This window comes from Simochromis diagramma, unplaced genomic scaffold (genome assembly GCF_900408965.1).
Source record: "Simochromis diagramma unplaced genomic scaffold, fSimDia1.1 OVJJ01000123.1, whole genome shotgun sequence".
NCBI classification, from domain to species: domain Eukaryota; kingdom Metazoa; phylum Chordata; class Actinopteri; order Cichliformes; family Cichlidae; genus Simochromis; species Simochromis diagramma.
In genome coordinates, this window is record NW_024386778.1 from 1,149,596 (window position 1) to 1,176,454 (window position 26,859).

General features: G+C 41.9%; 2 protein-coding genes across 5 annotated transcripts in view; one reads left to right on the forward strand and one right to left on the reverse strand.

Moving 5' to 3' along the window:
* Positions 1–26,859, reverse strand: part of LOC120720571 — a 914,567-nt gene that overhangs the window by 447,998 nt on the left and 439,710 nt on the right. The window lies entirely within an intron of this gene.
* The window catches only part of auts2a (activator of transcription and developmental regulator AUTS2 a), a 327,329-nt gene continuing 322,785 nt past the window's right edge, over positions 22,316–26,859 (forward strand). The window contains exons 1-2 of one of the 4 annotated variants that reach the window (XM_040013088.1): positions 22,316–22,786; positions 24,828–25,561. In XM_040013088.1, the coding sequence (XP_039869022.1) occupies positions 25,274–25,561 (288 nt within the window). In that variant the 5' untranslated portion in view covers positions 22,316–22,786; positions 24,828–25,273. The remainder of the gene's footprint in view (positions 22,787–24,827; positions 25,562–26,859) is intronic. The other 3 variants (XM_040013079.1, XM_040013071.1, XM_040013063.1) reach the window with 3 other exon arrangements.

Here is a 26,859-nt window from a genome sequence, read left to right on the forward strand (position 1 = left end):
GTAGCTGTCGGGCTGCGTTGTAAGTCTGCCATTTATGGTCTATAATCAGCGTTGTGCTTTCATACACTAATGATTATTACACACTGTTAAAACCAAGTGTCAGAACATTTCTTGGCACCACACCGCTGCTGCAAAAAGCTTCTTTTCAAATTGGTTAGTGCAGTCTGACGATGGCTGCTCAGCTCTTGCATGTTTAAATGTGAACAGCAGCACGTATAGTAGGACAGATGTCATCAAGAAAACAGTTAAACACACCTCACCCACTTACCTTTAGCCCAGCTGTCTGTCAGCGTCACAGGCAGATAGTAATTCTTACTTGGACGTGTGACAGCTAAGACTTTGACACACTGTGAAGAACACCACAGTGAGTGAAATAAAGCAGAAAGCTCCGTGCATGAAGGATTTTCTGCTTCTACACCAACATCACCCCCGCGCATGACTTTAAACTTTAAGACACAAGTTAGAGGAGGCAAATCGGCTCTCGAGCTTCTCTTTCAGCCAGCGAAGAGGTTTTATTTACAGTGACAGCGGCGTGTCTCTCGTTTTCTCTCAGCTGTTCATCGGGCTCGGTGCACCGTCAGCTCGCTGCTGCATTGTGGGAAAAGCCTGGCGGCGGCAGGATCTGTGCAAAGCTTCATGGGGAGCTCTGAGTGATCTCCTGGAAGAGGATTTAAACTCTGAGCTCTTTAATGTGTTTCTGGGGAGGCAGGCAGGTGAGTTCCCATCGTCTCCCCCTGGAGATGCTGTGGATGGTGCCTGAAATGTGAATAAATTAGGAGGGAGGCATTGTGTTGATGCTTCAGGAGATAACCGGGGAAACTAGTGAAAGATTCTTCTGCAAATAGTTCCCATGTGAGCGATAGCAAACTATTCATCTTTGCGCTTTTAAGCAAGGCACGCTTGTGGTCTGAGCCCAAGGCGATGCAGTGATGATTTATTTTCATCTTCTTTGCTTTGGGCTATGGCGCCCTTTTCTGCTCCTTTCTGCCAGGTAAACTACACCTTAAATGTTCTCCACCAGTGCAGAAGGTGTGGTGTTAACAGCATGAAACAAAAATGCTCAGATGTCATCAACCAGTTTAAATATAAGTAGCCATGAGGCTGCAGAACTCATCAGACATTATTTCAAGAAGCAATAAGAAATGAACATTATTCCCCATCTGAATCTGATCTAGGTGTGATTTTCTATAATATGGTGACTCAACAAACATCATAAATATAAAACATATATATAAAACACAAAGTATAAAAACCAAAATCAAACAAGGAAACCTTATTTTCTCAAAAGCATCTCCAAATAAGTGTCTACATAATCCCATGCTGCTCAAAGGAAGAGGTTTCAGTTGGAAATTTGGTTCTGTTAGCGTACATACCGTTCTTCCCATGCTGTGTCACTGTACTGTAGTCTTCAGAGTCATCATCACTGCCAGTGTCCTCTCCTCAAAGTCGGATCAGCAGCAATACGGCAGCCCAATATTAAGAGTGTGATGCTGTCAGAGCCATATGCTTTAGATGCATCACCTAGAGTCGTGCCGGTGCTTATTATGCATGAGCTTGCAACGAAAGACTGATAGACGTCGGCCTCGGGCTTTCTGGCTTTACAGCCTCCTCCTTCTCCTATCATCCCTAATGATTCAGTCAGGACCTGATCTGAAAATCAAATCCCAATGGAAGGTTTGGAATATGCCATTAAACAAGCAACAACACAGTACGCCCAGGGTCAGTGAAAGCCATTAGTAGAATTGCGTCAGTTTTTAGGTTCATTACCTCCGTGTGAGTGGAAAGGCCTTATTGGAACATTTTACTCTGCAGGCTTGCGTGGGCCAGGCTGCCCTGGTGAGCACACACTACACTGCAGGACTGAGCTCTGGTAATAGAATTTCAATTAGTTACTAACAGTGTTGGGAAGGTTACTTTTAAAATGTATTCCACTACAGATTACACAATACATGCCCCAAAGTGTAGTTTGTAACGTATTCCGTTAAGTTACTCAGTGTTAGTGAATATTTTGGATTACTTAATATATTGTCATGCTTTTTACAGCTACATGAATGCACTATTGCTGTGTGTTACTATTACTGCAGGCTAACACCGAGCTAACATTGTTAGCTGGCGTTAGCTGAGGTTAGTTCATAGACTGCTTTCAGAACTGCGCATGATTATTTGCAGCTAGCAGGTTGTTAATGCTATCCATCAAGGCTAACAGTCTGCAGTCTATGAACTAACCTCAGCTAACGCCAGCTAACAATGTCAGTAATAGTAATAAATCTATCTAGCTGACAAACAGTTTGCATTGCACGGTCAGATTTCACCCAGAAATGCATTCCTGACCATGCACTGCTGGCTCTGTGGTGCTGGCTCTGGGTCCATTGTGTGCTGACATTAGAGCCTCTTATTTCGTGTTTTGTTTGGGTTTCCGGCAATGCATGGAATTACCAAAATTAGAGAGGGGATAGCCTAACATATGAAACAGGAAAAGACCGCCATGTAATCCATTTATTTCAACAAAGCAACTGTACTCTAACTATCACCGATTTAAACGGTAACTGTAACAAAATACAGTTACTCGTATTTTGTATTTTAAAAACGTAACACCAGTACATGTGTTCCATTCCTCCCCAACACTGGTTACTAATAAATAGACAGATGGTTATAAACATTTGAAAGCACAGATGTTGCCATTTTATTGCTAGAGGTTATCATATTCTTACCAAAACATTTCTGTACTGTTACTAATTGGTTTTATTTTATAGGCGTGTCCTTGTTTCTCATCGTTCTCTTCATGCTCACGTGTTTTTACACAATTACATAAAGTTCAATGTAATATTACTGAGCAGTCCCCACTGTTAATACAAGATAATTATTTGAAAAATGTAATTAAGTAGTAAAAACTTCCAGCTTCATTTCCTACTATTGCCATATTATTACAGAGTTAGGTCCACAGACAGGTCTAAGAGTTATGTTTGCCTTTTCTTCTTCAAACCAAATGTGCCTGTAAGACTGTTAAAATGTTCATTTTCTTCTCGCTGTCGCCTCACCTAGTACGTTCTGAGAATGTCACCAACAAATGGCTGTAAGTGTTAGACATCTGTGACATCAGTGGTTTGGAGCTTTCAAGTCAATGAAGGCAATTTCTCATTCTTCACTTTGGTTCATAAGGCAGCTGTCAGGACTGTGACTCAGGCTCTAAAATTGAAAATGAAATTGCTTTCAGAGTAGTGTTAATGTTATGAGGTTCAAGAGTCTTGGGTATTTCAGAATAGACATAAATATATTTGTCTTTTTCTGTCATGTTCTTGTGTTTAACATTACAACATTCATACTAGTGTTCGTAGTTTCTCAGATCTAGAAAGAGTAAATAAAGCTTGACTCGTCTGGTTACTATAAATTCATACGGCCTTTCTTACGTCAGCATACAGACTCAAACATGCTGTGAAACTGTTACATAAGATGTACTGAGACAGTTCATGTTGGGAGAAATGATTATTTGCACCTCTGCAGCCGTATTCATGCACACAGTTGCACCAAGATGTTTTGCTTATTTGCATCATATGTTCAATATGTGACGCGGTTGTTTCTTTTGGATACACTCGTCTGTAGTGTTGATCTGCGCTTCCCTCTGACGAGCAAAGAAGTGTCTGACAGGCTGACAAAGAATGACTGGCTCCTAATTCAAAAACAGCATTTCAGCACTTTCAGCTCAAACCTTGATATGATCCATGAAGACCGCATCCTGATGGAGGCTCCTGTGGAGGAAAATTATCCCAAAGGACATTGGTTTTCACTTTGGAGGCTTAAAAAGAAGGAAAACGTGAGATATGAGGAAGTGGCACAACAGCTTCTCTCAGTGAATGTGTCCAAAGCTTTTCATGTGCTGAAGCTTCATTGATTCACACAGATGCAACGGCACTCGCAGACACATTAGTCTGCAAATACCAGATCGACACACTCGCATGATGTGTATCGATTGCACTCAGGGGTAAGAAGAGTGTTAATTCTGTCAGACACAACATCACACTGATGCATTCTGCTTTGAGGATATAACATAATATAATAAGAACATAATAAATGTGATTTAGATGTAGCGTGGTATAAGCCACCAAGTAACCACTGTGGGCCTCTCTTATGACTAGTACGAACTTTCAGGCCAAAAAAAACTCTCACAGGATCGAATCCAGAATAAACAGGACAAGAGGGTCAATATCAGTAAAAGATGTTCAACAATTTATTAACATGACAAGACACCAAAGTTTTGAGAAAAAGAAAAAAAACCTAAAACATCGCTACAACAAAAAAATAGTAGCGGTGCAACCTTGCCAGCAACGAAGCTATCACCTGAGGGTTTGTTCCTCCTTGGCGGTCCCAGGTGCTCGTCACTCTAAAAGAGACAAATCCACCTCAAACATAAAAAGGCCCAACCGAACACTTATAGCATGCACTAAGTGCTAGTTCAGGCAATAGACGGTGGTAATACAAAAGCACTCTTAATAAACCTTAATCACGGCAAATCCACACACAGAGCACCACTAAAAAATCCTCATTCCCCCGAGGTATGAGCCCCACTCAGGGATCGCACGTTGCCCGCTTAGTATTGCACCAACCCAATAAAAATAAACAAAACCCGAAATAAAACAACAAAAATAATTAAAAACGGTGACCTGCTAAAACCAAAAAAAACACAACCATACAGAGAAGGAGGGAAAAAAACAGTGACAAGTTCGCATGTGCAGCCTGCCCTACAGGAGGGAATACAATATAAGTTAAATTATAATGCATAATAGACTTTTTTTCCCTTTTTTTAATGTCAGATATATTAAATTAACATACCTCGAGTAGGCAACTGTATTTGCTGCACACCTGATTTGTCTTGGCCTTTTCTTCCACAGAAATCACTACTAAAACATAAATTATAATAAACATCAAGTACATTTCAACAAAATTTAAGAAAGGACACTAAAAGACAAACAGCCTATACCTTGAACCTCATCTATAGAGGTTTAAAACCACAGTTTGCGTCGTAGGCGATTAAACTTCTCGGCTCTTCACCTACTCACGCATCCATTACTCACAGCCGCTTGTCAGTGGGAATCATCAGCACCTGTTACTACGCCCTCTTTTATGCCCTCCATCGAGTCCCCTGGGTCCTAAAGCCTTCCCCATTACATAGATATATAAAAAATAGCATGTCTGGTGGATTCCAACTCCAGCTTATTTTATACAAAGCCATGTGTGCTCCTGTGGTTTGGCTCTATGTGGAGCATAACTGAGGCTGCACTGTTACAGCAAGAAGCTGCAGCTCTGTTCTCTGTGATTGTTATTTTAGAGTCATAGCCACTGCAAAGGTAGCCCTGTATTGGAAGGACTGACATGAAAGCATGACATTGTATCCAGCACACATGATTTACATGCATGTCTTATTTTGATTGGGTTAGTAGCATTTATTCTTCGTTCTTCATTTCCACATAGATCGAGGACCAAGTACAGGACACAGAAGATGAGACGAAAGGGACGAAAGGGAGCCCTTTATTCAAGTTTTAGGGATAAAAAGTCCAAAGATATGAAGATAAAAGTAATCCAAAGCACAGCTGTATACACAGGAAATAACAACAGATACTTTGACTGTGGACAGAGCTCTATATACACAGAAGACTGAATACTAATGAGAAACAGGAGGGAGAGGAAAACACCGGCTAACGCGATTAACAACAGGCAAAACTAACCAGGGAGCCATTGGAGGACAGACAGGAAGCCAAACAGGACACTAACAACCCTTCAAATTAAAACAGGAAACAAACAACACTAAACAGAATGGATGTGATGAGTATGAGACAGTCTACTCCTCACTCGTCTCCACTGCAGGTAGCTCCACACGTTTGATTTGGCAGTTTTATGGTGAAAGCCAATTCACATCTCCAGCTGGAACCTCCAACATTTGTTATGTGAATGTGCAAACGTGACGGAGCCACACATCACTACCAAACAGACATGAACTAAAAACTAAAATGAGTAGAACTGATTTAAAGACTTGATAATGCCTCACTTAACAGTCACATAAAACTAGAATAATGAGAAATTGGAACAAAACATCTGAAAATTCACCAAACAATAAAATAAATTAAGACTCAAATACATAAACTAACAATCCAAGACAGGAAAAACAGCACAGTCAGAGAACTGTGGCAGCTTTAAGTCAGTGATATGTTTTATGTTGTGCAAACTAGTGATTCTTTTTGTTAGGATTGTGGACTTAAAGCGAAATCTAAAGCAATGCATGCTCATGAAATAAATAGTCTAAAATGGCCTTGCATGGTACATGTGTATCTATAGGTATCTGATTTTAAAACTCCCGTGATGAAGGGACGACCTCCTTTTTAGCTACTGTGTGCAGAGGTGTGTTACAGAGGGACATTTCCCTGTGCTGCTCTGCAGGAGGTTCGAACACATGGAGATAAAACAATATAATGAGCCGTCGCTGGTATGTGTGTTTGTGCAGCTGTATGCCAACCGTATCTTTATCTAGCGTACGTCTCCTGTGATGGTCGACATTCAGTCTCTCAGAGCTGGTGGCGTTCAGGGTCAACATGATCCTTTTTTTTCTCCCTCAGGCATAATGCTGTCAGCTTCACCCTGTCACAGCAAAGGTAACTACATGGAACAAACAAGGGCAACGGCCACCTTTTCATTCAGCAGGTTGATGACAGGAATCAGCAAAAACAGGACAGTCGCTGTCTGACACGCTCGGCACCGTGGTGCTCCATTTCCTTTTGCTTTTTCTCACATGTGCTCTCAGAAGAAGATCATCAGTGTTCGATTTCCAAAAATATCAGTGCTTATACTAACTGTCTAATAAACGGTCGTCAGTGAAGTATGTTTAGGTGACGTTCAAACAGTCGGTGTGCAGTGTCTCTATTGTGCTTGGCAGAAAAGCCAAACAATGCTCCGGCTTTCAAATCTCCAGATATTCTGTTCTGCTCCACGCTGATGCAACAGCTACCAACAATATGCAGAAGTGCAGCTGTGCGGAGGCGCTTGGCCTCCTTCCTGCTGCTTCTTTGTTCCCTCTTCTGTCCCTCATGCCACCTTTCTGCTGCTGTCTTTCTGTGACATAGCTCCTTATATTAACCGGCCGTGTTTCTAACTTACACCTATTATGCGCGAACACACATCTGGACTGTAGCCGAAGCGCCGCGAGGCACGAGTGGGGGGTGGGCAAAGGTTTGACGGGAGACAGCAACTGTTGCTTAACAGACAAGTGGTGAAATGCATGCTGGTGTAATTGCAGTGAAGGGATAATTTGACAGGCGCTTGGTTACATTGCTCTTACTCTCCCAGAATCCTTACTCTGACACTCGTGCTGCATACAAACAAGCTACACAAGCATTACAGCATCACCCTTGTTCTTACAGACTTACCTCCAGGTAAACCCCTGTCATATTCCTACGCCTGTTATCACATTTCTTCTTCTATTAAAGTCATCTGTGTTTAGAGGTAGTGTATATAATCAGTGTCAAGACATTTCAGTGCAGGAGGAGGTAATGCGTCTGTGGCATATTATTTCTCAGAGAAAGGTTTCTGTTCTTATTTCGCTGCAACTGACAGTGCAATTCATCACTCGCAGGTCTATGAGAATACCTTATTTAAACAATGCCAGTGCATCATTGCTCAAGGACTAAAGAGAAGGAGCATTGCATACCAGCCAAACATTTCATCTTTCATCTTTTCCTTTTTTTTTTTTGTGCTCTCTTTCTCGGGCAAAATGAAGCCGTCTCACTTGTGTTTCCTTCTGCTCAGACTCCTGCTTTGCTCAAGGACATGGAACTGAATAAAACATGACGGACATCCTGTCAACAGAGAAGCCAGGCTGAGATCGGGAAGGGAAATAGAAAAGCTCACCTCTGCTTACAGTATTTGTTGGTGTGACTCAGACGTGTCAGTTATTGGTGCATTTTGAGGTGGTGTAAACCCTCATTTCAGGATCTGAAACAATTTGTAGCTTCACCAGCTACCAGTCGTCTTTTATCAAAGCAGAATTTCTTCATCTTATACATTAAAACTGTACATCTGCTGGTTACTCAGGCAACTGCCCTGGGCTCTGTTAACACCAATACTTAATATAATCGTAACGTTCTTCTGCTCATAATCCAACACTGATCTCATCCCTTGCTGAGGATTCTCCTCCTTCCAACCTCAAACCTTACGTCACATTTCCTCCAGCTCTCTCGCCGGTTTATTTCTCCTCCCAGATACATCAGACAGAAAGCCTTTCACACACTCCACCCCCCACCCGCCCCTCTGAGCTGAAGTGGCATGATGTACGACTTTACACCAGGCCTTCTGGCCCCGTTGCCATCGCTGCAATCACATGGAGCTAAAGTCACAACCTAGGAGGAAAAAATAGTCATACACATGTGCAGTGTTGGGAAGGTTACTTTAAAAATGTATTCCACTACAGATTACAGATTACAGATTACATGCCCCAAAATGTATTTTGTAACGTATTCTGTTACGTTACTCAATGACAGTAACGTATTCTGAACACTTTGGATTATTTAATATATTATCATGCTTTTTACAACTACATGAATGTCCTATTGCTGTGTGATTTATTACTATTACTGAAGGTTACTCTCCACACCAACACCAACTAGATGTTTAAATCTTAATATAAATGAGTAACAATAGTGTGGACATTAGGTAAGGCTGCACTTTTTGCAGCGATCTCGTATAGAAAACTATTCCTCGCGTATATAAAACAGGTCAGCGGCTCCGAACCGTAGTAAAGGGACCTCTGGCTGATACGTCGGGTTCGTGTCGGGCTCGTAGCCGAAAAATAGCTTTACTTTGTTGTCTGGGTCAACTTTGCTAGCGAGAGACAGAGAGAGGCGTTGAAAGGCTGCTCCAACGGAGCTTATTGTTTCAGAGGAAAACAGGAACACAGCGTACAGTCGAGTCTTAACGACTTACTTACAGCTGGGCTCGTCAGGCTCTCTGTTTGGCTGCAGTGGTTATTATTATATTTACATGCTTCCAGCTCCCGTTTCTGCTCGGTGACAGCTCCTACTTTTCCTTTTTCTCCCTCCTCGCTCACAGACACATCACGGGTATGACAGTCCATTCTCCCTGCAGCACGGACTACACTGCCCATCAGGCTGCATGCTTTAGGGCGATGCCTGCAACACTCTGCCTGTTGCCTTCATGTTAAATCATTTTTAAAAAATATTTCTTCACGTCATTGTGAGATGAGATTATTAGATTGAGACACGGGCATTTGAGCCTCTTAATGCGTGTTTTGTTTGGGTTTCCACCGGCGTGGAATTACCAAAAACAGAGAGGGCGTAGCCTAACATATGAAACAGGAAAAGACCGCCGTGTAATCCATGTATTTGAACAAAGTAACTGTATTCTGAATACCACCTTTTTAAACGGTAACTGTAACAGAATACAGTTACTCATATTGTATTTTAAATATGTAACGGCGGTACATGTACTCTGTTACTCCCCAACACTGCACATGTGCTGTGAGGTACATCAATACACGCTGCGATTATATACTATGAATCTGTCCCTAAAAATGAATAGTGACGTGTTTCATCACAGTCCTGCGAGCAACTGATTTTGATTGGTTATAACATCCTTGTGATGTTTTAGGGCTTAACAGGCACTTGGTTTTAAAATGTGCCAAATATGATTAGCTCTGAGTGAGTGTGCGTGTATTTATGGAGTTATTCATTCTTTTAAACTTCACTGGAACAAGATGTCTGTGACGGTTCTCAGTCATCCAGGTCATCATAGTCTAAGGATCTTGGAAAGAAAAGCGCCTGGATTTCTTTAAGTTGCTTGAAACATTGTAACAAGGCAGAGCAAGTAGATATTTTACAGAAGCAGAAATACCACAGTGCAGAAAATACCTACAAGTTGTTTGCTGGCACGTCTGCTGTCAGAAATAGCAAAGGTAAGTGGCTGTATAGTGTCTCTGGGCTCTGTTGCTATGACCACTTTTAGTCTGAGATTTAGTAGAATTGTAAAAAGCAGTTTCGTTACATGATAAATTTGCCCATTTTCCTCCCTGAAACTGTAGTCGCAAGCTTTTTGCTTCACTTATCAATACAAGAGAAACATTTCAGTGATATGTTGCTTAGATCTTGCAGTTCTGGCTCCTCAGCATTACCGTTTATAGATGAACGGCCTCATCTTATCAGTTTAGTTAAACTTCTCAGTGAGGATACAGCTGTGTCTGTGCGCATGTGAGGAAAAGGGATACTGTACATACGCTGACCTCATTATCTAGCTATAGATCTAAGGAAAAGTGTAACATTTTTGGGAACACAGCCACTGATGAAGGGTGTAATTCATCCATTCGTCTATTGTGGATGTGAAAATAATGAATATTAAATAAACATGTAAAAAGTTAGCATTAATACAGCCATTTGGGAAATATTTTTTGCTTTTCGCTTCTTAAAAATGACAATTTGTGTCTAAAATACCTGAAGTTATGCAATACTCAACTTGTACTGTAATTATTTCTTTGTTTCCAGTAAAAACCTGACGTGTTACCGCCTCATTCTAGTGTGCTTGATATGCTTTAAGTTTGTATAGGTAAATATAATTACACTGTCATTAAAAAAAAATCAATTTAATTAGAGAGCAATTAGGCCCTTAGTTGCTTGCCGAATTATAAAGTGTTACTGGAAATGTACTTATTTCCATCCTCTTACCAAACTCTAATTTCCTTAAATAAACATTTGAACTTTGGTCCACAGACTAATAAATGTTAAGCTCTAAGAGAAATCCAGATCTGCCCATTAGTACAAAACGATCTTTCTTTGACACACGTAATCAAACAGTTACAGACTCTGCTCACGCTCATTAAACCTGAAACATTGTTTTACATACGTTTATTGTGAGCCCAGGGGCAAATACATTACCGTTTTGGTAAGAACTTCCATCAGTGTGTAATGAAGGGATCATCACGGGAGGCTGTTATTAGAGCCAGCGTGTCTGCGGTGGCTGCTGACTCGGAAATTCTTCCACTCGTACGTTCATGCTCTGTGGAGCCATGGATTAAATGTGGGTGGGGGGGGTTTGGTAAATATTTCATTCTTTTTGTTGCTATAACAGTTCATTTGGTGCTTTTAAATTAAACACTTCTTGATGTAAATGATAAAATCATCCATTATCCTGGCTGCTTGGCTCTGAAATGCAATTTCCTCAAGTCACTTAAATTCTCTCCAACAGCTGTGCCGCTGACCTTACAAGAGAGTCGGAGGGATCCTTTCAACTAGTGCAATTAAAAGAACAGCGGGATATAGATTTCCGTTGGCTCGATAAATGTGGTTAGGAGAATTATAATGTGTGTGACTAATGGTAGCTCGCAGTATTTAAGCTTGCTTCTCATTAATATGCTAAGCAGCCAGCACTAGCTTTGTCTTTAACACTGCTCCTCAGATCATTGTTCAATGCTGGGCTCAAATCTTACACCCTGCCCATCTTGCCGGACATACGCTTTGAGATTTCACATTGTTCAGATAACTTTTACAGATATCAGTGGAGATGGAGAAGTCTTTGGGGCTGCAGGCGTGCCGGTGAGTTTCCCTGTCACAAAGGTTGTAGAAGTGGTTTTGGAAGTGTGGGTCAGAGATTAGATGAAATCTAATAATCCCCCATATCATTCCTCAAAGCACGAAACAGCCGTGGTTAATGATGAATGGCTTATTGATCATAAAGAACATTTTTCATGCTCACAGGTGCTGAGCACCCAGACCAGCTCTGTCAAGACCCGACAACCTGCAGTATTTTTAGCTTTGTTGCCAGATTGGACCACTTTGTTATCCATCTGTCACAAGCAGTCTATCAGTTTGTTTTGTAGCTTGCCATTCAGAGCGCACCCCTGCTGAATGTAAGTGTCAAGATACAGCAGGCCCATAATCGATGCCCTTGCCTTCCTCAATGAATTTATGATGCCACGTGGGCCTTTGAAAACCTTCAGAAGTATCCTATTACCTCTGGGCCGCTAAGATGCCTGCGTGTAATTACAAGCTGTGATCATAACCTACAAGCTCAGAGATAAAGAGCAAAAGGATGCACCATAAACTTTGTATAAGATCTGAGGCAGATTACCATGGCAACCTAGGTACACTTTTAAAGAGTCCAACTCGGTTACTTTGCCTCGGGAACATGATATTCACTGTAGCCATGTTAATAGAGCTCATCAGAACCACTTGTTTCCATAGCAGGTTTTTAATGTGGAACTTTGTGTTACATCGACTCCTGATGTTTTACGGCTTTTAAAGAAGAAAGCTAATGAAAGAGTTTGACATTAGCGAATGCAAGTAAAATGATCTGCTACTTTAAAACGAAATGGAGCAAAGCGAAGCCTTTGTTTTGTGTGTGCTGCTTATTGCTCATTAGCACATTGTCAGGAAATCGTTTCACCATCTCAACACAATGTTTTCATTTTTTAGATTTGTTTGCGTCATTTTTTTAATCATTTGAAAGATGATTAAAATCCTCAACGCACTGGACCTGACACTTCACTGTTTTCTTAACGAGCTGCCTCGTTCATAGTATGCAATGTGTTACGATACCTAAATGAATAAAGTTAAAGAATAAATAATTAGTGACTTTGGTAATGGGATTGGTCAGAAGCCTGGATTTAAAGACTGCAGGAGAGTGGATTCTAAATAATGAAATGCATTTTACTGTATTTTTTCCAGCAGCTGACCTGTAAAGAGATAAGAGTGCATAGCCTCAGGATGTCTGATTTACAAACACTCATTCAGACGTTTTGTGCTGTGTGGTCGTAATGTTGTGGCTAATCACGTAAAAGCCCATCATCAGACTAAATCTGGGCTGTCTACAGTTGCTTGGCTTGAGTGGGTGTCACTGGCTTGTTTTCTATGAGCAAACCACTTACTGCCGGGGACACTGGGGTTTGAATAAAGAGTCTGCAGCGGGAGATGGCAGCTGCACCGTCAGCCGTTTTACCTCGCGCCGATGCGTTTGAACAGACGACGCCAGGAGTATGAGAGTCATTTTTCATCTGATTTGAGAATTCCACACTCAGATCAGTGCGCACAGGCGTTACAGTGTCCACCTAGCCAGCAGAAACAAAACCTGTGAACCGTGTACCAGTTTACTCAGACAGCAGCAAGGTCAGAGGCACTCGACTCGCTCACAGTAGCTCACTCTACAAGGCCTTCGAAACAAACAAATCCTTTTGTGCCAAAGTAGATGAGAGCGGGTGTTTTCCCATCTTTCCTCATGTGTTGCTTTGACGTGAACATTATCGGAAACATGGCTGTCACGGTGTGGCCACGCCCCGGAGGTTTGTGTTTTTTCTGCTCCTCTATCACGCTAAACGTCCCGTTGAGTTCCAGGGAGAACGGTGAGTTCTGTGCAGTTCTGCTCAGGATTTCCTCATCATCTCACGAGTATTTAAGTGCTGCGTCGATTTACTGCCATGGTGATAATCAGGCCTCTTTTGTCTGCTACCTCTGTTTCTGCTTCTAGAGAAAGGACGTTACCCAAGACTTACCTGCCTGCCCACTCTCCACCTTCACACCATTCACCCTTCTGAAAGCCAGCCTGCCCTCCAAAGAGTACGGCAGCTAATGCAGTTCTCCACCTCTTTCCACAAAACGCATATCCACCCTGGCCTCAGCTAACGTCTCCTCTCGTCTCCCACGGAGCTCCCGGTTGTGTCGCTGCTGTCAAAACAAAGTCTCAGTTTTCAGATTTGTTCCTTATTGAGAGCTGGCTGTTTTTTAATAAAACTTTTAAAACTACCAGCAGTGTTTTGAGTTTGCATTGACCAAAATTTGACAGTTTAAAAGTGAAATCATCAGATCAGTAAGACTTCCTCTACTGACTGATTAATTTAATTTATTTATTTTGCAATGTGACATTTTCAGTCATTAAGGAGGAGGATTTCTGTTTCCATGCCTTTTTCAGAGATTCACTTATCACTTGGCAGTGCATCAGTCCTGAACAGCAACTTAAGAGTAGAAGAGTAGAGCTGTGTGTGCATGCGTTTGGTTTTTTAATGATTGGAACTCATGTTTACGTGTTGTTTAAGTGTTGTTTAAATGATTAAACTGATACGTTGGGAGAGAGACTTGAATTATAATTCTTGTTCCATTTGCTTTGACTGTAACTTGAAAAGAATTTGGTCCAATTATATCAGTCAAACGTCAGTTTAAAAATGTGTTTTTCAGATAAATATAAATTGCACTCCTCCCACCACACAACAACCTGACAGCATCCAGCGCCAGAACGAGCGGGAGTCGTAAATGCATCCCGAGTTGTCGTTTATCTCAATAAAAATGAAAGTGTGCTTTGAGAGCAGCTCATCTGAGCTGCAGCGTGCAGCAAAGCAGCCCTGTCAAGACAGAGATATTTTCTGCAGCTGGCATATGGACGAGATCGAGGCTGAGCCAGTACAGATGGAGCTTCTTGTTGCTCCCCATCAGCACGTACCGTCTGCGCAGTCTCGTGGGAATCTCAGTGAAGAGATTTGCTCGGCGTTTAATAAAACTTTCACTGGAACCAAACAAGTGTCACCCTTAATAATCCGCTTTTAATTGCGTGGATTTCGGTTTCCATGTTGTGAATGCGCATTAGTGTGATTGCAAAGACTTGGGGCATTTTAAATTGCCGCCGTTTTTGATTCCACAAAATGGAAAAGCAATGATCAGAATCCCTCTGAAACTTTGAATTTAAACATAATGTAATACTATATATGACTACAGTTGTTGCCTTTGCCAGCTGCTGCCATCCTTCTTTGTCATGATGTATGTGACCCTGTTTTCCTCGGTAACACAACCTGTATACAGCAAGATAATATGTCACACGTCACAAAGCTCAAATCATCTCAGGCTAGTTTCATGAACATACAGCGTCAACAAATCTGTCATGTCAGCATGGACCAATATCTCCGAGGACGCGTCTGCAGCTCCTGCGGGACTGAAGTGTATGTAACTCCAAGATTTAACATCAGAGTCATACTAATGCACAGTGATGGATATTTGATCTCGTGTTACGCTCTTCTGATCGACATCTTTACATATTAATTTACGTTTTCTTTTTTGTTTTACATGGATTGTGTTTTTAAAGGCAAACCATATCATTTGGGCACCAGATCAAATCCTCAGAAGAGAAGTTTACTGGAAAGAGATCATCCTTCTGATCCCCATAATCTGTCTGGGAACAACGCCTCTCCATTATGAAAACAGAAAACAAGCATTACGAGTGTTATCCCCAGGGCTGCCTGCTACTCTGTGCTACATGTGATTTCACTCTTGTTGTGTAGATGTTTTGTTTTGTTAGCAGAGCTAACAGTTTCCATGTTTCTGCTACACTGTGTGTTTATGGGCACATAATGAAAGACATGCTGTAAAAACATAGTCACCCTGGAGGCTTGATTCTGATGACGCCGGCTTCCTCCGTAACGCTCTGCTGTGTTAGGTGGGTCAGTAAATTAATGGCTCCTCTCCAGTGATGCAAGCCAAAGGACAGAGACGAGAATCAAACAGAGTCGTACTGTAGACGTCTCGCCCCTTTTCCCATCTTTTTCCCACCTCCCCTCACTCCTGGGAACCTCCCGCGCCCCACCATGCAAGGAAAAACATTACCCATGTTATTTTGTCTTTTACAATCCACTTCATTTAGAAGCTTACAAATTCTATTAAGGTGATCTTGTGCGCATCGCATAGTTACTGCAGGGGTAGAGGGAGGGATCTCTAATGCTAATACTAATGCGTCCTCTGCCCTGAGGGGAGATGGGCCACTGTAATTGGAAAACAACCCCCCCAGCCTAAAAACTTTTATAAATAAAACCTTTCTTTATGAAAGGCTGTAACCTAATTCTTAACTGTTATTAGCTATTCACTGGAAATTAAACCGGTAAAAAAAATCAAATTAGATTTTAAAAAAAAATTTTTTTAATTAAGTCCCCACCTTCTTATCAGCCCGCCCCTCCCTGAGCCCGGTTCTGATGGAGGTTTCTTCCTGTTAAAAATCAGTTTTTCCTTCCCACTGTTGCCAAATTGCAAAGTGTGCCAAATCAGAGTCATCTGATTGGTGGGGTGTTTACCTTACATACTTATTTAAAGCACTTTGTAAATAAAACTGGATTGTGCTGTTTCCACACTCTATGTGGTCTAGGGTTTGGGTGGGGGCGGTAGCCCCAAGGTTAACAAAAGGACAGGAAGTATTAGGTGACAGGTGGGGGCCTGCATCGTGCAACCTTCAAAGGGAGCCTGTTCAGTGGATGTCAGTTGTAGCTGTGAGTAATGGGTTGGATTTGCTAGCGAGAGAAACTTTGACAAATCAAGAAAAGGTGTCGAATTGCTCTGGAGAAGCTTGTGGAAAAAATGAACACGTAGGTCATCGTTACAGCGTAAGCTCAAGAAACAAGAACAGACTGCTGAACGAGTGATCCACGTCCGAGGAATAATTTACACACGGCTCCGTACCAGAGCCAGGCTCCGGCTTTAATTTGAACCTTCATTATTTATGAATTTGACATCGTAATAGCAGAAATACTGCAACACATTCCCAACCTCACAGTCCCTCTGAAGACTCCATGACTTCATTATACTGGAATTGAAAACACATGCTTCTCTCAGGCCTCAGTTGTACTCGACAAGAGTAAAGCAGACTGAAATCAGTCTGTTTTATCTCAAGTGGCTCAACTTGATGTTGAACTTGTCGTCTCATGAATTAGTTAGTGCTGAATGTTTCTGTAATTGAGCCGTAGATGTGCTTTTCAAATAACACCATTTCTGTGCTTTGTTTGCCGTGCTCACATCTGACAGCATCTTTAGTTTAAAAAGCTGTGTGCTGTTGTTTTAGTAGGTCAGCTATCATTTTCAATATTTGTACTTGTCATTCAAAGAACTTATTTGTGGTCCATGTTGCTGGAGATAAACATAGCAGCGTGTTTGCTTTGTGTTATTTTCTGTTTCCATCTGTTTTCATATCATTCCTTGCCCTCGTGTTTGGACGCTTCTTCTGGTGTGTATGCACAGATATAGAAAAGCCCAGCATCAGAGAGAAAAAGAAAGAATAACAGCTCAAGTGCATCGACTCATCTGGTGAAATAATGAATACACGTGTAAATGATTTCCTCTTCCAGCCGAACATGCAGCGAAAGGTCATCGTTGGCATTTCAAATGAGTGCGAGTTCACAGAGATGCCTCCAGAGCCGCACACATCAAAGCCGCACTTGTATTTTAAACTCGGCACGCGTTAAATAAATGCTGCACTTACCTTCTAAGACTTAAAAGAACCCGTGACAGCCGGCTATTATTTGTTCACTTCTTCAACAGCACCTTTTCACAGCAGTTAATGGTGTTACTAATTACACCACCAACCCGACTGTGAGCACGCTCGCGCTGTTCCAGGACACAGAAGTGCAAGAAGCTAAACAGACTCCTTCTGCACACCTTCGTTCTTCAGAGAGGTCGTAGTTATTGAAAATATACTCAAAATTCTGGAGAATGTTCTACTGATAGACGGATTATCAAATAGCTTTTTACCTTTTAGCAGCTTTGATCTTGACCAAGGCACATGCTGTACTCTGCTCTGTTGCATCCTGATAGCAACCAGTGTTTGATTTTAGTGCATTTAAATCCCCCCAAAACAGATTTTTGAATAAAATCTCAATAAAAACAACTGGCAATGATTTGCTGATGATTTAAACCCTGAATTTAAAATGATTTCATCATACAGGACAAAACAGTTTTTGGAAACTACGTGCTGACTTAGAACTCAGCAATACAGAGTGCATGAGGGGCATGTTTACCACCGTCTCGTCTTCTTTTAACATCACTCTTAGCATTTGGAAACTGATTTCTGTGGTTTTAGAAAGCAAAACGTTTTTCCAGCTTGATATTGAGTTTCAGCTGCTCACCAGTTCAGGACCTCTCTGGTTAGCAGCAGCTCTGGACTACAGACAGGCCATCAGGGTAGCTAAATAAGCACTGAGACTCTTTGATGGCATCATATACGGCTCAAAAATCTCTAGATATCATTCAGCATTGATGGGACTGCCATGTGCATTAATACACCCCTGGACCATAACAGAAGCTGGAATTTGAACTGAAAGCTAAAAAACCACAACGTCCTGTTTAGAATGCAAAATTTTGATTGGTCACATTTTCCCTCTTTCCCCTGAAATGGGTTTGGACCCACTGAGGGTGACTGGGTCTTAAATTTGCCAACACAACCGTCCATCTGTTTTGAATGCACTGCTGTCTGAAGGTCCAAATATAGTTCAGTGTGAGCGTGTGGCCTTTGTCTGAACGCTGATGCTTTTAACAGTATTACCGTACTGTGTACTGCAGATAATGAAACTTTAGGTGGAGCAGTTTTGCTCATAAATTGTTGAATTGTTTGCCGATGATGTCTTTGACAGGATGCTAAAGCTGTCTGCACTTTTCCTCTTGACTTTTGTTTACGTCCTCCACCTTTAACCTCCTATAGGACCTAGGATCACATTTTGGGTTATTTAGACCAAAATATTCAATTTTGCTACAAGGGCCTGATGTCCACTTACGAGAACATTATACTGCAACTGTTCTATCGAAATTTTAAATGAATATCCTCATATGTGGCTCTTATTTTTTCTAAAAACAAAAGTAAGGTAAAAAAAAAAAAATCTGGTAATTCTTTGTTTGTACATTCATCGGGCCCCAATCAGCCCAAAACTCAAAGAGAACTTAAAAATGCTGCTGTGGAAGAGATCGGGTCTTAGGAGGTTAATGTTAGCTCTGACTTTCACAAAAGAAACTCTGCTGGACCTGAAGACAAAATGATCGTTTCATCTTCAAAATATACAAATAAATTCAATTTCCCATTTCAAACATTTGTTTGTTTTTTCTTTGCTCGTTTCAGAGGGTTTAAATTGTTTCCATTCACATTTTGTAAAACAACTTTTTTTGAAATAATCAGTAAATTATTTAAAATTGACGTCCTTTCCACATTTCTGTGACGGCGAATGCGAGTCTTATCCAAAGCCCAAACAGTCAACAATGATTGATTGTGTGAGCCGACTGAGGAACCACGAGCTAAGAGGATTTTGACAGGCCCCATATATTAAATCCAGAGAGGCTTTTCAGTCCACGCTGTCATCATTACAGGTACAAGCCTCACTCATACTGATCTGTATAATCAATCATACTAATTCACTTTCCTGCTTTAAAAAGTAATTTTTCCATTGAAACATATTCACACATTAGCCTGTGGACGCTTTAAATGCTTCTTCTTCTTTTTTTAATGTGACAGTAGAGACACATTGAAGCTATTCATAATTTAGGTCAGCTTTTAAACAGCAGGTCATGTGCCACAATTTAGCAGCGAGCATGTCATATGCCTGTCATGTATTGCTTGCACTTTAAGGTCATTAAGCACTTGTAAGGCCTTCGGGGACAAGTCATTAGTGATGAATATTATACCTCCCACACGCAGTGTGTTAGAGACATTGTAGTCCCCACTATACCTTTGATGAATAGCATCAACAAATCCTGTTTGCCAAGTGAACACTACAACACAGAACAAAGAGGCAATAGTGCAATTACACAGATACAGTGGGGTGAGAACTATTTAAAGTAATAAAGGCTATTATAGGGTTTGCTAGCACAGCTGGAGGAGGAAAAGGAATCTCTTTGTTGCTATGAGTGCTCAGGAAATCAAGCTGTATTGCACCCATACTGTCACTACATCCCAGCTGAGCCTTTTCCCTGACAAGACAAGATAAAAAGGATGAAGATGCACAAATGGGATAAAGGTAAAAGCTGGAAATGAGGAGTGTGTGATAATATGCACGATTCTATTTTGTTAATCCGATTCCTTAATTACTACCATCTGCTGTCTGAAGAGGAAAACAGGACGTTTTGCATTCTGACTTGGTAATTAAAGATAAATACGCAGAAATGCATTTTCAGGTGGAATAATAGTTGATCTGCGATCGACCTATCCCCTCAGCTTCATCCTGTTACAGACTTCTCAGGCTTGTGTAGTGTGTGGAAAATACCTGTGCTATAAAACAGTCGTTATAAAAGCCTGATTGTGTTGGCTTATTGGATTTTGAGTCTATTTTATAACTTTTGTCATTTAGTTCTTGAGTTTATTTTCTTCTAGCGTTTCCATTTTCCTGTGTAAAAAAGCCCGATGATTGAATCCAATCACAAAACAATAATAATGCATACTTCATTCATCCCCGTGGGGAAATTACTCTCTCTACATTTGACCCATTCAGTCAGTGGGCAGCCGCTAAGCAGGCGCACCAGGGAGCAGTATGTAGGGATGGTACCTTGCTCAGGGGAACCTCAGGGTAGCCGTTCAGTGGATTCGAACCCCCGACCTTCCGATCATGGGGCCACCACTCCACCCTCGGAGCTATCCCTGGCTCAGGAAGACATTATTATAGCAAGCTGGAGACACTACAGCTGGAAAGAATGATCCCTGACTCTTTCGTTGTGCGGAGAGTGGTGAAGGCAGCGGTCAGCGGTCCGAACCAGTTATCCAGATGACTACTTCATACATTTACCGAAAATATTTCCACTTTATCAGCCTTCAGATCCCTGGATCCAGTTTGTTGTGTGGCAGTGAATGAAGCTGTGGAGGCACAGAAAGTTTGGGCAAAGGTGTAATTAAAGCTAATTATGGCACGGCAGAGGAGAGGGGAGAGGAGCACATTTATCTTCCCCACAAATGAGCAGAGGCTGGGAGAGCTGAATTAGCTGCCTCGCTGTTGCCTCTCCCCTGCCACACCACTCCTCACAAGGACACTCCTCCTGGAAGACGAGGTGGGGTCAAGTGCATGTGTATCCCCCAGCATTATTCTTACAGGCAGATGGGGTCCCTGTGCCACTGGGCGCTGGGAATTGAAGCACTTTAAGCAAGCTCTGAGCCAAGCCACTCAGCCTCTGCATCATTAGACTGAGCTAAAAATACATATCCCACCCATGGTTGGGTGCAGAGGACCAGTTCACTGACTTTCCCCAATTCCTGTTTGTGAGAGGCGTGACATCCTCCCCCTCTTTTCTTTTTTTTTTTTGTTAGACATGAGTTTCATGAGGTTTTGACACTACACCCAATAAAGCTGCTATTAAATTGAATTATTGTTGAATATAGTACAAATTCACACTGTTGTAGTTACACTGTTATTAATGCTCACCCCACGGTATTAATGGACCTAAAAATCAATGCATGTTGTGGTAATGCTGCAGTGACATGTGCTACGAGGCATTCACTCGATCCACATTTATGGAACATAAAGCTGCAAATATTAAAGTTTTAAAAAAAATATATTATCTGATTAATTATCTCCAATAAAACATGCATTACTACTTAAATACTGATTTTCAGTTGGCAGACAGTGAAAACATCTACAGCCACGTTTCTGCATCTAAATATAAATATAACTGTGCTCCTAGGTTATGTTGGTGAGGGTATTATTCACCTGGTATGTTTCCATGCAAGCAAAAGACTTTAAAAGAGCAAAGCATGTTCCAGCAGCCATTGTAAATCTCAGCCTGATGCTTGACTGCTTTTCATGAATGACACTGAACAACCTGAGTGAAGTGACCTGAACTGAATAGATTTATTCGTGCCAAATGATGCACAACTTGGATGTTGAATAACTCCATGTTTTCTTTCTTTATTACAATATAAATGCAAAACACGACACCAACATAATGAATAAGCTTCAGAACCTTTACTAAAGAGCAGGTATAGCTTTGACAGCTTATTGGGGCAACGCATAATCTCGTGGCCCCACACATGCAAGTAATTGCCTGATTGCAAAGGCTGGGGTGACTAACAACTCAGTGCTGAGAAGCAGCTTTTCAGGGTAAATATTGTCTTTAAATGTCGAAAATATGCTGTGCTTATTTAGTCTTTTATTATTCATTGCCGCTGCTGTAAGGTCAGACACCACCTGCAGTGCTGGTTGGGTGGAGTTAGTTGGCCACAGGTGTCCTTGAAGCAAGAGTTCATATCACTTTATGAGAACATTGTAGCTAACGTATCTGTCCTGAAGGAGGGGGATAAATAATGAATTATTTAAAATTAGTAAATAATTTGGATAAAATAAAGATACAGTCGCTAAACTAATAGTAAAAAATTGAGTTGCTGCTTCTCTTCTCCATAAAATCAATTGTGTGGCTTTGTCTTTAGCTTGGTGGGCGTTAACGATCACAGGCTGCTGTTCAATTTAGTATTTAAGAAATTATGCTAATGAATGCATATTTTACCATTTAATGATAAAGCCGAGGTTCATGAAGTAATGACCGGACACTTTCTTCTAGTAGTCATCACCACTTCCTACTTGAACCGTTCACCTGACTCGCATTTGCAATTATTTTGTCACGCATGTACGATAAAAACATTAAAAATGCGCCGGTTGCAAATCATAATTAAGTTCGGAAATAACAAGACTGTACAAAGTGGCTCCAGCACATTTGACTTGCAGCTAAGTTAGTAGCCGTACTGTATCTTTACCGTTACTCGCAGAACAAACGTCCACGGACAGCACTATTTGCGCCGAGGAGGAAGCGTGCAGCCTGTAAAGCGGCACTGCGGCATCGCCGTATCACTGCGCCCCGGTCTCCCTTCTCCGGGATCCTGAAGCTCGGATCTGGGGAGAGGAGGAGGAGATACCCTATGGTTTTCCTTCGCGGGATTTATTTTGCCAGCTCCAAACCTTCTTGTGCTTTATCTTTATTTTTTCTTTAGTGACTGAAGGCCTTCAACTTGTCCGGACGGTCCCTCCCCACTCGCAAGGGTTTGCAATTCTTGGTTTTGCATGACGTGTCTTGGAGCAAAAGGGAAAAAAAGAAGAGAGAGAGAGAGAGAGAGAGAGAGAGGCTTGCTTTTGTTGTGTGTCTTATAGTAGAAAATGAAGCTTGGAGAGCCGGAGCAGGAGGCAGTGCCAGTCCGCTGCTGCTGCTGCTGCTGCTGTGGGCTGGACTGGATTACAGAGCCTGAGATCTTTACTGACAGCACAGGCAGACAAAAAGGGACTGTGAGCTGAGACAAGAGAAAGAGTCTTTGCTGAACTGGAAAAGCCAGGGCGAGTGCTAGGACACAGTTTGTGTGTGTGTGTGTGTTTAAATAAGCGATATTTTGGGAGCTATTTGCACAGTGTCTGTGTGCCATTAGATGAGTATTGGCATGGGGCATCAGGTTAAAGGCACAGGTACTTAAAAAAGGCTTAGAAGCATTATCACGGTAAAGGTGCATTTGCCTTTTTGGGGGTGTTGTTAGAAGACTGAACATGTACTGTGAAATGAATAGCTGTAAATGGTTGATGCACACTTAATTGTTGGCATGCAGGCTTGTTAGTGCCTTTGTTGTGTATGCCTTTGATCAAGCCCCCCAAAATGGTTGTGACTGTGCATGCTTAAAACATTTGTCACTTTGCAGGGTCGAGCAGAGCATACATGCTGCAGAATCCAGATGAGCTCACTACATGACAGCCCGTGTCCAAGGAGACACTGTAAAGTTGAAGATGGTGGTTGACTGTGACAGATTGGTTTTTGGTTTGGGTGGTGATGCAGAAAAGGGTTCATTCCTCTGTGCTTGAAACGTCCACCTGGATTCTGGAGGCTTAGTAAAAGCCTGCAGTTAGTTCGGTCTGAAGCAGTTTTCTTCAACATACGAATACCATTTCTGTGATGTAATGGATGGGAATTATTATTCTGGACACACTGAGAAGCCATATGTGTTTTGGACTACGATGCCAGAGTGACTTTCTGTGGCTTTAGGCCTAGTCTGCTGGGCTGCTCCTGAGAATGATGTAGAATAGCACTGCAAGCTGTTGAATGTTGCATCCTCATATTATAAAGCAGCCAGATGCCTTCAGTGTCAGTGAAGGCAGGCTCTGCTAAGCTCTGCAGCCAAACACAGGATAACCTTAATAAAGGGTCGTGGCATTTGTTTAGAGTGTGTAAAACCTCAAACGTGTGTCTCTGTTCAATTAGACCTACTTTTAATTTGTGAAAGGGAGAAGTGTAGTCGTGTCTGTGTGCCAAGGTGATGTTTTGAAAGAAATGAATGGTGAACTGAAACAGGTTGTCAGGGGGAATCTGTTAATTTCAGCAATTAATTTATGGATGTCTACAAGTCAAAGCTATATTATTCAAGCACAGCTCCCAAGTATTGACTCGTCTAATTTGTCTTTTATGTCTGTTTATGCTGCAACTTTATTATTAGTGATGTTGCACAGTGAAAGTGAATGAAATGTCATTTCTGATGCATGTGAGTGTGTGCCAAAATGTTGATCATTTGCATTAAAACTAATGTAGTGAGCAGACAAATAGAGCAACTAAACGGGTGTATTGTTCACCTTGTCAGTTTAATTATTGTAGTAGGAAGAAAGTGCTGCATAGTGCTGAAGCGCTGTCACAGAGTTTACATTTGTAGCTGTCACCAGGCCAAAAATAATCCCAGGAAACTTAAGCCATCGTGTAGCAAAATAACACTGGTGTTATATAATTTACACAAGGAGCTCAATCATTTAAAAACACAGTTTATGTTAGAAAACTTGGCAAAAGCTTTTGAGACACCAGTAAAAGAGCACTTACAACACATAATCATCTCATCTCGGGGCTTAATGACCTGGCAGTGTAAAAAGCACAGTATACTCAGCAGATGCAACTAATAAAACATTCATCTTGCATTATGCACCAAGCCAAGAACCTTCTGTTGTAGCATGCAGCACCTATCGGAAAATGGCTCATTAGTTCCAATGCACTGTTGAACTTGCTGAGTGAACATGTTGCAAATGCATGCACTCTCTCTCTCTGTCCATCTTTATTTTGCAGGAGCGTGAGTTTGCTGACCTTGGGTAAGAGCAGTTCCTGGAGAAGAAAGATGTGGCGGCACCTGCTCATCTCATCACGGCGGGGCACGTTCACTGAGCAGACATTTGCTTTAACTTGAAAAGTCCTTCCCCTGGCAAAATCGACAGCTTGGCGATAACGTGTTTAATAGATCATTTTACACCTCCGCTGTAGGATTTGATGGACTGCCTTTGGGGATCTTTTCGTGAAGCCTAGCTGGGTTCACTGAGTCAGTGTGCTTTTGAGTTTCCCATAAAAGGCTTCATCTGTTGGATATTATGATTACCTTGGATCTATCCCACTGATAACATTCTCTTGGATATTGTGGAGATTCTCCTCAAGGGGGTCTTTGCCCAAGTGGTGGTTTAGCAGTGCCGCGTTGGGCCCTCGAAGGCTTTGATTCCCGGTTAACAGGAGGGTTTATTTGGATGCTTCCAATGAAGGACATGGATGGCCCTCGATCTAGTGGTCTCCGGAAGAAGAGGAAGTCGAGGTCCGAGAGGGATCGGGAGAGGAGATCAAATGGGATACAGAACAACCACGTGAAGGGCTCCGTGTTTCGCTTCTCCTCTGACTCAGAGCGGGAGGGTGACAGGGAGCCCTCGTCGTCCCGACCTCGACCTCCACGAAGAAAGCGGAAGGAGTCTACTTCCGCCGAAGAGGACATCATTGATGGCTTTTCCATCACAGGGTTCGTGACCCTCGAGGCCCTGGAGGTGAGTTCTGTACCACGGAGTGGGAGGGGACTTGTTTGCACTTACACATTAAACTCGAGCTGCCAGACGGTGTGTTCTGCTGAATGGATCGGTCAGGTACTTTTGTTTTTAGCTCTTACCTGTGTGTTTGGCTGTGGTGTGAGCTGGTGTTCAGCAGATGCAGGCTGATGTTGTCTGGATGAGTTTTCTTGCAAAGCCTCACACCAGATGAAGTATGTTGAGCTATGGTTGTAGAAGCTGTTGTGCCTTTGTGCGCTTTGGCACGAGAGAGCAATTTGATCCATGTTACAACAGTTTATTCACTGGTGGTAATTTATTATGTGCTGGCTATCCATTTTCCTTGGCTGACTTCCAGTGATATAGTTCTACATTATGACTTGCATGAGCAAGCATTTTATATAGAGCCTAACTGCCACATTTTTCTGTAGTGGCAAGTTACACAATTGTGTGACGAACTGAAAGTTGATCTCTTTGGTGGAAACCTCTGCAGTTGTGGAAATATTCTGCCCTAGGTGTTGCTATTTGTCCATGTCGGTTTTTAGCTATCGCGGAGTCTATTTTTAAGTGGCATCTGTTTTTGCCTATGGATATTGCACAATGTCGTGACTGTAGAATAAGGACAGCGATTGACAGGAAGAAGCGTCATGAGGAAACAAACGGCAACAGGAAGTACAGACGTGTCTACATATTCGACCCAAAGACATTTGAGCAGATAGGGTTGCTACATTAACGGGTGATTATTCTACATCCAGCATTACTGATCTACATTATTAACTTCAGTATCTGTCCTCCCAAGGTTCGAGGGTATAAGTTTGACACTAAGGTATGCAGTGCGGTGCTAATCTCTCGTTCACTAGTTTGGTCCATATCAAGGATATAAAGAGTCGTACTTGTCCTCATTGTATCCTTTTGTTAGACAGAGCCACACTTTTCGCAGTTCAAGAGTTGCTTACGGTCATGTTTTTATTCCTCTTTATTCAGAGTGACTCCATTGAACAGTCGTGGGCTCTTGTGCTTCTCTGTGCATCCTTTCTTTCTCCTCGCTCTGCCTGACTTTCTTTCAGTTTTTCTTTCCGTTGATGTTTTCTGGATCAGTCTGCTAAAGAATTGCTGTTCAGTTTGAGTGCCTGGTTAAAATGACAACAGCCCAGCGTATGTGCATAACAGAAGGCAAACGGAGACCTTGAGACAACTTCAGTGCAGTCACAGGGCATGTGCCCCCCCCAAAAACAAACAAACAAACAAACAAACAAATGACTTCAGTGCAACCTGTGGTATAGTAAACTTTGCCATGATAC